Raw genomic sequence first — 14,031 nt, 5'->3', positions numbered from 1 at the left:
CACCCGCACCGTGGATCCTAGGCGGTTCTTTGGTAGACAGCTCTCGTCTAGTCGCAGCGATGTCAGACCATGTTAAGCACTGCTGGAGCACATCATCTTTGTTCCATTCCCTCCAAAAGCAACCTAGCTCGTGTTTTCAGCCCGCTAGGCTGGCGACCCGACGAGCGGTAAGCAGGGCCAATGCAACGCTTTAAAAGCTTGCTTGGGTGTACGCAGAATAGCAGTTTAGTTCAGATCTCAAGTGACAGTGTCTCTTAGCTGTCAATATCTACATATGACGTGAGGACTCTGTCCCCAGTTTTTGCAAGATATAAAACAGTGCTGCACCAGATCACATTGGTTGTCTAGAACATTAAGAAGGTTGTTTTGCAATATTTCTTTATACTGAGTAGTATCTTCACATACAGTGTAAAACTAAGGATTTACTGGCCCTACCAAATTATTTGTAGTATCTCTGGCTCTGATCTGTGACTTTCAGTAAAGTTGCCATTGAAATAAAAACGAACTCTCTTTGGAAGCTGTAGAGGGAGCCAACGCAGTTCTAGTAACCTTCCCTTTTCTAATAAGGGCTATCAAGTGTATCAGAACTTCTGAGGCCTGTTCCATCAATGCCATTCATATGTATTATATATATATAAAATATATATATATATATATATATATATATATGGAATGAAGTTGATTACAGGTCTGTTGTAATATATAATTTTAATGGAGAGTTTTGATTTTGAAATACTTCATTGCAGAAGACACTTGTCTGAATGGTAATTATGCAAGCGTTAATGTACAGTAGAAACTATTGTATTCTGTTTCATAAGACTATTTAGACAGCTTCTAAATAGCAAAAAAAATTCAGAAAGTTATGTATGTGCAGCATGCATTTCAGTAGCTGCATACTTGCCCTTTTTAAAGAAAGTATATAAAATCTGTAAGAAATTGTGTGCTCAGATTACATTTGTATTCTAGTTTTGATACAAATAGGATTTTGCTAGTTGCACTAAGTAGTTTAGAAATAATATACAGCATATGCTTTTGAAATATATAAATGCAGCATACATTAAATGGACTATATTAAATATATTATGCTTTAGTTATCTGTGGAATTTCTAACTTGTACAGCAAAAAAAGGGACTGTAGCAAATTTCCTATTAATTCAAAAAAGAAAATGCATTTTTGTTAAATCGCAAGAAGTTAACTAAAAATTATAGGATTTTTGACAGCGGTACCTAGTTCTGCAAGTATTCAGCAGATTTCTTTAAATTCTCTGTACTTGTGTTTTACACTGGAACTGAAAATATTAGCCAGCTACAGTTCAGTACAGAGCCAGGCTCCCCTGCAACAGTTTAAATGATCAGAATAAATTTTACAAACCACGCTGGCTATGTTACAAAATCACACACATCATTTTGGTACTACAGAGGATGATTAAATAGTCCCTACCTAGGGAAGGCTTGTAACTAAACTAGTATGGATCTTTAATTTGTATGCAACTGTTAACGGAGGGCACTACAGGGAACTTGCACTGTACACGTGCATGAAAGCCTGGAAGATAATATAAAGTTTTTCTCCATTGATTAAGACAGACAAAAATCTTAATTTTGTTTCCTTGACAATCTTTACCAAATCTCGGGGAGGGAGGAGGGGGCATGAACAGGTTAAAGGCTTTGCCCTTTAAATAGCACCGCTGTTCAGTAGACTGATGTTCTGCTCCGCGGTACTTTGGTGATTAAAAAAGGCGCTGATATCTCATTTATCGTTTGAGAGCTCACAGCTTCCACTGTCACATGGACAAACATTTCTGTGAAATGCCAACACTTGTGCAATGACAGCTTTTTTAACTTTTCCAGGAAGAGGAAGCCAAACAGCTTGTGAGAGATGCCATTGCAGCTGGCATATACAATGATCTGGGCTCTGGCAGTAACATAGATATCTGTGTTATAAGCAAGAACAAGTTGGATTTCCTCCGTCCATATGATGTGGCCAACAAAAAAGGGGAAAGGTTGGTATTTCTGAAGCTGTGCATCATCTGTGCTCTTGCTTAACATTTCCTGTCTTCCATGATGTAGTGTACTGAGTTTTTTCAGCATATTCCCTAAATCTCTTTTAAAAAGCTTTAAGACAGTCATTATCAAAACCCCTTTATGTAGTTTATAGCTATTAGAGGATAGTCTTTAGATTTGTATTTAATATATTAGARTTTCAACAATGGCTGCAGCTGCAGTTGAATATTGAGGTGGTTAGTGGCATTTACAGATGTGTGGAAGAAGTAAGTGAATTGCTTACCTGCCACCTCTTCACCAAACAGGGAGACTGCTTCAAGTTTCAGGAAATTTGAGACGGTGATGAAGTTTCATATTTGTGACTGAGTAGATACTTGGGGGGGTTTTGTTAGTGGATGGCAATGCAGTCCTGTTTTGCTACTCTCTTGCTGGAATTTGTGTGTGGTGTCAGCAAGACCAGTGGTATTGCCATACTCTGTGCAGTTCCGCCTAAATTTAGCGTGGCGATGTGGAAAAGGAGTAGCTGGCAGCACAGCCTGTCATTAGCCATTAAATAAGAACTTGCTGTGGGGACAAAAACAACATCAACCCCCCCACCCCCCCCCCCACCTCCGGAACTCTAGCCTGTAACTAACTACTATGTTGTGTTTTATTCCCTTTCTAGAAATTGTTTCTAGCCAGTGGCTGGAAAATATACCCTATAGAAAACTGCTAAGACAACACAGACATTGTTTTGATCATCACAGTTTTCTCATACAAATAAAAATTGTCCAGATATTTACTGTAATTTCTTAAAAACTTAGTTTATAGTTAATAGCTAAATTTGGCAGTAGCAAGATTTTTAGTCAGATTAAAGTTGATTCCCATTTTGTGTATAAATGAACAAAAAGTTTTGCAAGTTGTGAGTGTTCATGCTTTTCCAGTGGGGCAGCCCTGTCCTACTGTTTCTACGATGTAGAAACTTGGGCTGTGTGTTTTCCAGCTCTTTCATTTGGCAAGCCACATCAGAAAGAGAGATTTCTGTACAATCTCCTCCATTTTATGGTTCTCAGTGTTTAATTCCTCAAAGCTCATGGCACAGCACGTTAAACTTCAGCATTTTGTAGCACTTGGAAATCCTTCACAAAGGTGATATTATGCTGCCACTGAAAACAGTCATTTTGAATCTCCTAAATTTAGTGTCATAAATATTCAACTACAAAATTTATTGGGAACAAGGTTACATTTAAGTATGTATAATATGATCTTGTAATACTGAGAATATTCAGGACACAGAGGTGATGAAATTCTAAAGTGAGCAAGATTTTAGGGTTAGAGGAGCTGACAAATTTTCCTTCTAACACTCAGACATGTTGCTTGGTGAACTGCATTGCCTAATCAGTGATTCACAGCCCCCAAGGCAGTTACAGGCTTTTGCAATATGTACTTTTATGTTACATGTAACAAGTTGTGCAACTTTTCAGTCTGCTGCCAAAATAGTAGAATTTAAAGAAATCACTTTTTCCTCCCCTTCTTTTTAAGGCAGACACTATTGCCAAAGCCACTATGAACAGCCCTGCTCCAGTTAAAGGTCCTTTGGACTTCTTGCCACGCAACTGCACGTGCCTGAAATGTCATTCTTCTGAGCAAAGCCTTATAGGTGGTCAGCCAGGAGAGAATGGTCATTATATGGTTCCAATGAGACTTTGCATTTCACTGTGCAAATGGGAGAACAGGAGAAAAGCTCCTTTTTAGTCAGATGTAGCAAGATTTCAGAAGCATGGCTTGTTTGCAGACATTCTTTGTTTTAAATGTGAGCTTTGGATTTCCGTGTTAAAATTAGCTAAAACATTGATAAAATTACTTTAGAGCTGCAAAAAAAAGTGCGTATTCTTTGAGCAAATCTACACAACAAGAATGCTGTGTGCTATTATGAAATCTCACTTATTTCTTTAAAGTTGCCTTTCACATCACTTGGTAACTTTTTTTTAAAAAACAATGTGTTACACTAAGCACAGTTTCTGTACTCGCTTTGAACTTGTGTAAGAAACTCCCACATCAGAGAAAGTTATTAGATCTAGAATTTTAAATGTGAGTTTTCCTGGGTAGTATCATCTTCCAAATTAACTTTCACCCATTTCTTTAACAGGTTTGGTAGATACAAGTGTGAAAAAGGAACTACTGCTGTTCTCACTGAAAACGTAGCACTCCTGGAAATTGAGGTGGTGGATGAAACTGTACAAACCATGGACACTTCCTGAACTATTCTGTGCAGTGCTTATGTTACTAGAGACCAGTATTAGTTACATTTCAGTTTTAGAAGCCTTCCTCCATGAAGAAAAATATGCAACTGATGTAAAATAAAGAGTTCTTACCAGTCTCCTAATGAATGTTTTTGATGATACTGCTTTTTTCTTTTCCATTCTCTCTCTGCTGCAGAAGTGAGGCTTATGCAGAACAGGACTGCAGCAGCTTATTCGTACTGGCTGCTTTTAGTGTTGTGGGCAATGAAAGTAGGTTGTACTTTACCCTAAAAGATCTGTATTAGCACGTACAGAGAGTTGGGCTCTTGGCGTGAATACCAGCATCAGTTATTTCATACTGCCAATACAGGGCTTCAAACAAAACCACTAAGTACAACAGCTGCTTTTTTGACTTCAGCCCAGGAAAAAAAAAAAGTAGTAGGGGTAAAACTTTTCTGCTTAAGCCCAGTTTCTGTCTGTTTTTAATTTAGCATAATGTTCTTTTCTTGATGTATGCCTACCAGATCAAAAAACTTGGTATGAAAATAGTGAGCACTGATTTTGAGCTAAAGCAGACTATTTATATTATTGCAGAGAAATAATATTGGTATCATCATGAGTTTATAGTCATTCTTCCCCGTTTTCTGTAGTGACAGGCTACTGAGTAGATCCAGCCTCCACCGAGGTACAGACATTTTCATTTCTAAATTACCTAACTGAAGACAGCCCAAGTCAGAGCCCCACTGTCTTGTTACTTGCCTCACTTTTGCTACAAGCTTCCACTTGGCCTTTCTTTTTTTCAAAAGGTTTTCAGCAGTCCTAAAATCCAGGGCCTGTATTATCTGAGCTAAACTGATTTCAGACTGTTTCATGTTGTACCACTTACTTACTTACCTCCCCTCCAGAACAGCCCCCAGATGCTGGCTGAAAAGTCACCTGCAATATTTTTTTTCTTCTTTTACTGGAAAGGGAAGGCATCTCATCTACCGTCACCTTCAAAAGGTTAACGGATATTAGGCTCTAGTCAGCACATGCAACAAAGCAAACAAACATCCAGGAAAAATATCTTTAGCCGGGCCATACTTCTGGAGGGTGAAGAGTTTCATATATAGGTTTCCCTCATGACAACTGACAGTTTATACAGTCCATTTGCTGGAAGCAGGGCTTGCTGTGAAGTATTAACATCTCATAATAGCAGTCAGGAACAGTTTCACATTTATATTTAGACTGTTTTCAGTGATTATTTCTAACAATTTTTTTTCCTTAATACTGGACTCATACTTTTTTTCTTAACAAAGGTGTTTATTTTGTAAATCATTGTTTTATTTATCTAAAAATGCACAATTGCAAAAAAAAAAATTACCTTTTGAAATACATTTACTTATAAGCACTAATAAATTTTAAGTAGCAAGAAAGTGACCAGACTTCTCAAGATAGATAGTCAAGTTGAGCTTCCCTGAAAGCCAAAGATCCTATTCTAGGTTACACCAGCGAGGCGCAGCACAACCATCCCTATGAATGTGTAGCTGCCACCAGGGCTTAAAGGAAACCTGCAGTGTAAAAATGACAGTCTTTGGTCTTAACTCTAAGAATTGCTGAAGAAGCTGACCATAAATTAAACATGTTTGTTAGCATGGGAATGTTGGAAGCAATTTGGTGCCTCTCCTACATTCTCATGCTGATTTGAATTTCCTGAATCTCTCATGAGAGCGCAGCAGGCTCAACTTTCTGCTGAGAAGACTCACCAAAATGGCACCTTGCATTAATGATACCAACATTATTCACAGCAATTAATAGCTTTACTTTGCTACCTTATATAAATATTTTAAAATTTGATTGAAAGTAGTTGAAGATGGCACTGCAGTTTTCCTTTAAGTAGAGAAAATTAGGTTAAAAAAAATCCACTAAAAGCATATATATGTATTTAACCTGCTAACCCTAATCTTATTTCCAAAAAATTAAGGATTGTATGCTTAAGAAAAAACAGGCACAGGCTGCATTTTAACTGTCACACACAAACCTACTTTGTGGCATTAGCCACTGTCACACGTGGAAGCAGCACTGTAACTGCACAGGCTTCTTTCCCCCGGATGGTGTCCTCGAGAACATTAAGTGCAGCACTGTTCCTCCGAACAGGCAAATGAAATGGAAACACTTGAACGTGAATCCAGGTTTGTTTCTAAAGCAGTGAATATTTTTCATTGACAGTAATGAAACAAATCATTGATTCAATGAATGGATTTGTTGGTTGGAAATTTTCATGTCGTTGTTAAAGACGATGACTCCTTCAAATCAGGTTGAGCTTTTATAAAAATTCACATTCTATAAATTAGCTTTCACAGTTAAATAGATAGGGGCTGATCCTTACGTAGAATTAGATACACAAAGCATTTTACTTATTTCTTTTTAAAATGTTTCAAAAAGTTTAAAACACTGCTTTGCTTATATTTTACCTATCAGTACCTGAAGTACCACTGAATTTGATAAAAGTATCTTCCCCAAAATACACTTGGCTTAGAATAACACTGGTTTTTAATAAGAACTTTTAGCCTAAAAAAAAGATTCATACCAAATGGGAAAATAAGTTTAAAGAGAAGTTACCTGCAGAAGCAATGCTTGTTTGTTTTTTTCCAGGTATATGCTTAACTCATCTCATTGGCTCTAGCCAAATTAACAGATAAATGCATCAGCAAATTATTCACTCTAAATTTTCAGTTTAAAAAAAAAAAAAAACAACTTGAAACAAATATGTTTCCCTCGCCCCAACACCCTTCCCAGTTCCTAAATCTGAAGAGGAGGGAATTAATAAAAACACGTAACTGGATGCTTTAAAAGATGATATGAAGTAAAAACTGAATTTGCTATTAACCATTTGCAGAAGAGGCAAAGTAGCAGTTATACAAATTACACAAAAATCTATGGCAATTCTTACATTAGTATAAAGTGATTTCACTGAAGGAATTATTTCAATATTTCACATTACAGTTAAGATAGAAGGGGTGTGTCAAATGCTCCGAGACACCCCTGTTAATATAATCTATCCTAGATTACACACGACAGTTTTAAAAAAGGACCCTTAAATGATCTACATCTGTAACGTGTTATTGGCTTAAAAAAAAAAAAAAAAAAAATCACTTGCAATACCTCACAGAATCTTCACTTTAAAGCATGACCACCGTGTAAGAGTCCTTGTCAAATAACCTGCAGAAATAATGGAGCATCTTGCTACGAGTGCTCAACCCTCTCACTTGTGTGACTAGGCACCAGTCGGTTTCATCTGAGAAAAAAAATTCAAGTAAGACTAAGCTGTGCTGGCTTTTTGCGAGTGTTTGCAGATGGTTCAAGTGCTGGAGGTCCAAACATGCATTTGTTTTGCTATTTGGTGCACGTAACCAATGTCGGGTCTTTGATCTGGATCAGGGTATATGCACATGCTGACCAGTTCCCGTAGCTGAAAGACAGGAAAACAGCATTCAAATATTAACGGATCAGCTTATGTCTTACTGGAAAAAGATACGGGGCGGTTTGAACACTGGAGCCCAGGCCTGGAGTTAGGAACCTTTTACTCGGGCGCTCCCAGGCAGACTGTGCCCACATTCGCTTGCCCTCCCTATAAAAGGACCAAAGAGAACCGTTTTCCTTAGCACCGAGCTTTGCACCCTACCTAACGGAGTGGATTTTACATGAAGTCATTTGCCACGTGCTGCTAGCGCGTACCGAGGTGCGTCCCTGCTCGGGGGCCTCAGGCGGCTCTAGGGCCTCGCAGCGGCCTGGCTGATCTGTTGCTCCCGACACTCATCATCCCAAGCTTTTCTAATCTTTTTTTCTGTGAGATTTTTATTTCACCTTAGAGAACCAGAGCAGAGATGACTAACAGCTTGCTGAGGGAAACAGCTAGAGAGCAAGAGTGTGATGAGCAAGACAGAGGGGTCACAGGCAGAGTAACGGTGACGCCGGCGCGGGAGGCTCCAGTCTGGGGTGCGGAAGCAGCACTGGGCAGCGGGACACAGGAATCGGGATGTGGACGGGAGGAAGGAAAAACAAGCTCACTGCCAGAGATTTCACTGAGCTGACAGATGATGAAGGACTCGGAGGAAAAGGAGAAAGTGTTTAAAAGGAGGTGTTTAAAATGTGTCCTGAGCAGAGCTCTCCTGTACGATAATTGTCCTCCGCTTCCCACGTCAAATGCTTTGTAACGAGCCAGTTCAACAATTTTTAATGTAAAAAGTCTGAACGGCACTTCTGGATCTTAAGATACAGGATGCCAGAACACAGCTGCACGAAACAGCAGCATTTCCTAGAAGACCTTTGTGAAGAAAGGAGACTGGTCATTGATTATTTTTAATAAATAAAATGCGGAAGGTCTCAAGTCTCCCCACCTCCCAACCCTCTTTATTGTGCACATGAAAGATTGTAGCTTTTAATTATACAGACACCGAAAGCTGCTCGTATCCCTGAGGCATGGGGAGAAACAGCCTTGAGCCTCTGATCTTCTCACATCCTCCCAGTAGCCACAGTGCCAATTATTTTAATGGTAATTAAAAGCATGACCATACAAGCTATAAGCACACAGCTTCGGCTGCATAACTGAACGCACCCGAGCGACGCTTTCGGTCCTGACGGGAGGGAGGCCCCCGCTCCACGGGGCTGCCGGGCCTGGGGCACGCGGCAGCGGGGAGGCTGCGGGATGCACGGGGCCGAGGCACAGGCGCACGCAGCGCAAGCAGAGGGGCAGTGGAAAGCAGTTAGCACCCGACCACCTCGCCCAGCGGCGTGCAGCGCACCCCGACAGCAGCCCAACCCCATCGCCCCGCTGCCTGCGGAGCAACCTGGGCTCCGCAGCCCCTCCGCCTCCGCTCCCGTCCGAGGCAACTGCGATGTGACCGGGCTGCGTGCGCGCGGGGGCACGTGTGTGTGCATGCGCCTCTGGTAGCTGCTGAGACCTCCACGATTTAACACGTACCTGAGCCCTGATCAGACAGACTGCACCACCACACACACACACACACACGCACGAACCAAAATGCTGCTGAGGATCTGAGCAGAGTCTGCACCACCAGTACGACTTCTGCAAGCAGCAGTTGTGTTTCCGTGTACGTTAAGGCACTTCAACACAGACCGGGCAGTTCTGTCCTCAATCAACGACCGTTACAGCACGGGGATTTCACCATCAGCATCTGCATGGGACTGAAGGACCAGGCCTTGACAAGCCCCGCGGGAGGCTGTGAAGGCTCTGCCGCTTTCTCCCATCCCTCGCAAACCAGCGGCAGCAACAATATCAGACCGATTTGAAGAATCTGCCCTCCCAGCCTAAAATGGAGACGTTCCCTCTCAGCGGGAGACAGGACCTACCCCATCGCCCGCTGCTCTCAGGAAGAACAAATTCCTTCTGAAGCACCTTGATGCTGCAGATGTCTCCAGATTTGCAAGTCTTTCAGAAAAAAAACAGTCCTGGTAGCCGGCCTGGGTGTTTAACCTAGCTTGGCTGGTGGAAGACACCAACACACCTTCCCTTCAACTATTCACTCTAAAAACATCTGAAAATTTCATCTTTAAAAGCGTGTACTACAACGAACAATGTTCGTGGTGGAGTCATGTTCCAATATTCACAAAACGAGGCTCTTCGCAGTTTCACGCAACAAGCAGCAGCTAATACAGCGAGATAAGCTACAGCCACAGGCACAGCCCTCCTCTGACTTTGTCAAGCGTTCTGTTAATAGCGTACGAACACCATCTGGAGCCTAGTTCTCTGGGACCTGGCGCCTTTGAGCTTTAAACCATCCTTCTCACCCCGGATTGTATCACCACACTACACGCACTCTTTAGCACTGCCAGAGGGAAGCAAACAGACAGTAATTGTAAAGACAGGAAACACATCTGTCAACTTACTCTAATTCTTGCTGCCAGCAGGCATATCTCGAAATGCGTGCTACCACAGCGTGGCAAACGTGAACGCGCCGACCCTGGACTCGCTGCTAAGGCAGCTTGGGAAAAAAAACCCGCTTTTCTAGAACTGGTCCCAAATAATCTTTTTGCATGAGTTACTCAGCAAGAAGTAAAACCTAAACTGTGTCTATTTATTTATTTAATGAGCACAATGCCCTTTACAGTCAGGATCCTGCCATCTTTATGCCAGTATTTAGAGCCTAATATGACCAAGAAATTGCAACTGCCCATTGTCGGAACACGAGAGGAGAATTGGGAAGTAAAGCAGTCACTTCGCACACACGCTGCAGAAAAGCTTAGGACAGGAAGGTAACGAGAAGAGATGCTCTACAGAGAAACCAAGCGCTTGTGTCCACATCCTTCTCCTCAACTCAATAGCCGGCTGACTGCATGCTACAACCTTAACCAATATTACCGCAAAGAGAGTTTACACTGTTTTTTATGGAAGTCGTGTAAGCAGCAGAGCTTGCAGAAGGGGCCTGATGCAAAACTCTCCAGCAGCCACACTGCGAAGGGAGCAGCCCGTGAGGACACGTGCTGGTACCTCTTCCAGCAGCCTCGCTGGGATGGTTTCCCTCTCCAAGGCTGCACGCTGATTTTCCACTACAGAAGCTCACTGATAGGAGTTTCTTGGTCACCCTAAGACGCTTATACAACTGATCGCAGCTGCACGCTCGGCCTTCCAAACAGCTGTTTGCACGCCACATACCAGAAAACATTTCCGCTCTTTAGTTCATGTAACGGAAGATACATGCCTTGAGCAAGAGCCCTACAAAAGACAGCTTCTCCTGATGGAGCGATTTGATATTGCTAGATTTTCTCTCAAGCATCTCTCCTGATTCGGCTCCAGCGAAGAGTACRGCTACTGCATTAACACTAATGGTCCTGACAGCCTCCCCTCCACCTCAGCCACAGCTTCCGAAGTCCCCAGAATCAATGCAACCTGCCTTCGAGACCAAGTGTGCTTTGATGACACTGTACCTGAAGCAGCCTGTGTGTCTATGGACACGGTCAGATGCTTGTATTAAATCTCCAGGCTTCTTCCTCTGCTCCCTTTATTGTTTTGCACCACTATGTCTATTCTCTCACAGAAAAGTCCTCATTCCCCACTTGGCTTTATGCACATTTCCATCCCAAGGCAGACACCCAAGCAGTGTTCTCTGTGTACAGCTATATGGCCATTTCCTTCATGCAGCTGCCACAATAAAACCCAGCAGCCAAGACGTTCTGAGCACTGGCACAATCCCTCTTACGGTGGAATAAGAGCTTGTCTGCTAACTGCCAGGCATTACATTTTCTCTGTATCCTGCCTCTTGCTTCTCAGAACTCTGTTGTAATTAAAACAAAGACCCCAAAAGGATATGGTGAACATCTAAAATTACATTAGCTATTTCCTTTCAAACAGGAGGCAACTAGAACTGAAAAAGAAGGTGAGGAAAATAGCTGGCCTGTCTGCATAAGAAAAAAATTTTAAAAAGAAAAAAAAAAAATCAGCTCCTAAGACCAGGTACAAAATCAACAGGGGTGATTGCAGCTGAACCGAAGCACAGCAGGGCAAGCATGCACGGTGGCAATTTGTGATATAGCCCGGTTCACCTACTGCTATCTCTTGCTTTCATGGGCAATAAAATTAACCAAACTTTTAAAAAGCCCCTATACAGATGCTGTGTAGATGCTTATTGTACTAAACTAAATGAGTTTCCTTCCCTCTCCCTATTTTTTTAAAGAATCTTCTTTACGCTTTGTTACACACTTCACAACTGAAAACTTCATAAACAAAAATTTAAGCGCTGTTTATGTTTTATAGCATGTTTTTGTGTTATTTTAAGGGAAAGGAAGGGAAGGAGAAGGTTTTCCCACGCTTCATCGTTGTGCTTTGCCAGTGTGACAGACTTCCAGTCCCAAAATACTCCCCCCACTAAGAGATCTTCTTTTCTGCCTTAATTTAGCTTGCCGAGATTCAGGCACCACGACAATAGGTTCCTTAGCCAGCCGTAAATGTACCCAAGATCTTCTCTGTAGCCATCCCCTGTTCCACCTTAGATGTTGGGGGCTTTTCCTTAGGGGTTCCCTGTCCCTTGAAGGGGGGAGGCAGCTCGCTGCAGCCCCCCCCCACGATCCCCTGCAATAATGTTCCCAATTTACCTTTTCAGAATAATGTTCAGCTGGAAGAGGTGGGTAGTCACATTGCTCTATTTTTTGGCAAAGAGAAAACAGGTTCATTTTATCTCCATAGAAAGGACTCTGAAGAGCTGCCATCTGGAGAGAAAAAGAGAAAATATTTCAGAAATGTAAAGGATTTAATAGCCCTCAGTACTGCTGATTTGCGAGAGCAAATTTTCTTCTTTGACAGCGAGCAAACGATTATGTTGCTCTTTGAGAGCGTTTGCAAGCCAAAGTTGCTCTGAGAGCACGGCAGGTTTGCACACTGCTGAACGGCTGTTGCCGGAGGCACCTGGGCTTCTCATGCCCAACCAGCCCTCCGACGCGGTCGGCGCGAGCAAACGGAGTTACGGCAGGCAGCAGCAGCACGCAGCTCCTCCTGCTGCAGCGCGCCCTGTCCGAACGGAAGGAACGAGAGTCCGCGCTCGCCCGGCGGCGCCGGCCCCTGCGGCCCCCTGCTCCGGCCCTGGTTCCCTGTGCTGCAGGCACACGCGCACTCCCGTCCTGGAAAGCAAAACCGCCCCCTCTGCCCCCCTGCAGAAATGATCTGTCTCCAAAGGACGCAGCCRGCTGGGCAGCACGGAGACCGGGAACCGCGTACACGCCACCACTGCCCCCCAAACACCAACAGCATCGCTCGCTGCTCTTCCTTGGATCTCGCCATACAGGAAAACCTGTTTTTCTGCCACTGTGATCAATTCTGCCCAAAACGTTTCAGATGTGGGACACAATGTACGGACAACAGTTCTAGGAATTCACAGAAAAAAAGCACCTATAGGATCCTTGTACCGTACGGCAATCATTTAGAAACCAGCTGGTTGCAAGACTATGATAACCTATCATAAACACGACGATCTCTTTAAAAACTAAAAGCTCTTCTGTCTTTGGTCACACGTGATGGTTTCAATCTTCCGCAGTTACAATCATGTGCAGAACAGGCAGTTCATTTGCTCTCTGTGTCTGCTAAATTTTTAATAGACTGTTGCAAGAAATAAATTGATTATTTCTGGACATTTGGCTAGCTAAAACACAAAGAATCTTATAAACATGAATGATTCACTTCAGTTCTATAAAAAACCCAAACAAACAAAAAAAAACCCAAACAGAAAAAAATCCACTAAGAACAACAACAACAACAAGCAACTCCCCCTCTCTCATCCCCCCTTCGCCCCCGCAGAAATTCACTACTTAGGGAAGAGGATCCCAGGCAGATTTTGGAACCAGACTACTGCAACTTTTCCTAATCAACCTATTTTTTTCGTCTTTAGATTCTGTTTTATGAACCCAATATTTGCATCTCTGAAAACAGGACAGATTTTTGAGGTAAACAGAACATCCACATAGCAAGGACAGCATGACAGGAGGCGTTTTAGTGGGGAAAAATTCCTTCCAGGGCATGCAGAGATTCTTTAAAAAGATGTGTTTATATTACACTTAAGTCTCAGGAAGGAAGTTGCATCTTCATGCGTGGAAAATAATTTATCCTGGAAGCCCTTAACCGAGCAGTGTAAATGAACATTAAACGATGAGTCTCAGAACGCCAGACTTAGCGAGACGTGCATTTGTGAGCTTACAAAATGGGGTGCAAGAAATGTCTGTTACAAGTAAACGTCATGAGCTAAGTACCTTTTTTCTGTCCCTCTTTCGCACCTGATTCAGGAGCCGCAGAGCCACCCCGCTGCCGTGCTGCGGTGGTGGCG

General features: G+C 42.5%; 2 protein-coding genes across 3 annotated transcripts in view; one reads left to right on the top strand and one right to left on the bottom strand.

The window, feature by feature from the left end:
• Window positions 1-4,369, top strand: part of PSMB7 (proteasome subunit beta 7) — a 28,098-nt gene extending 23,729 nt beyond the window's left edge. The window contains exons 7-8 of the mRNA XM_026090066.1: window positions 1,848-1,999; window positions 4,129-4,369. Of these exons, the coding sequence (XP_025945851.1) occupies window positions 1,848-1,999; window positions 4,129-4,240 (264 nt within the window). The 3' untranslated portion in view covers window positions 4,241-4,369. The remainder of the gene's footprint in view (window positions 1-1,847; window positions 2,000-4,128) is intronic.
• A 1,165-nt stretch (window positions 4,370-5,534) lies between these two features.
• The window catches only part of NEK6 (NIMA related kinase 6), a 76,228-nt gene continuing 67,731 nt past the window's right edge, over window positions 5,535-14,031 (bottom strand). For both annotated transcript variants that reach the window (XM_026090046.1, XM_026090055.1), the window contains exons 9-10: window positions 12,314-12,427; window positions 5,535-7,673 (exon numbers count right to left, since the gene is read on the bottom strand). In XM_026090046.1, the coding sequence (XP_025945831.1) occupies window positions 7,563-7,673; window positions 12,314-12,427 (225 nt within the window). In that variant the 3' untranslated portion in view covers window positions 5,535-7,562. The remainder of the gene's footprint in view (window positions 7,674-12,313; window positions 12,428-14,031) is intronic.

Source organism: Apteryx rowi, unplaced genomic scaffold (genome assembly GCF_003343035.1).
Source record: "Apteryx rowi isolate R43461 unplaced genomic scaffold, aptRow1 scaffold_120, whole genome shotgun sequence".
Taxonomy (NCBI): Eukaryota; Metazoa; Chordata; class Aves; order Apterygiformes; family Apterygidae; genus Apteryx; species Apteryx rowi.
Note: the sequence above shows the minus strand (reverse complement) of the source record. Positions and strands in the feature narration are given on the sequence as shown.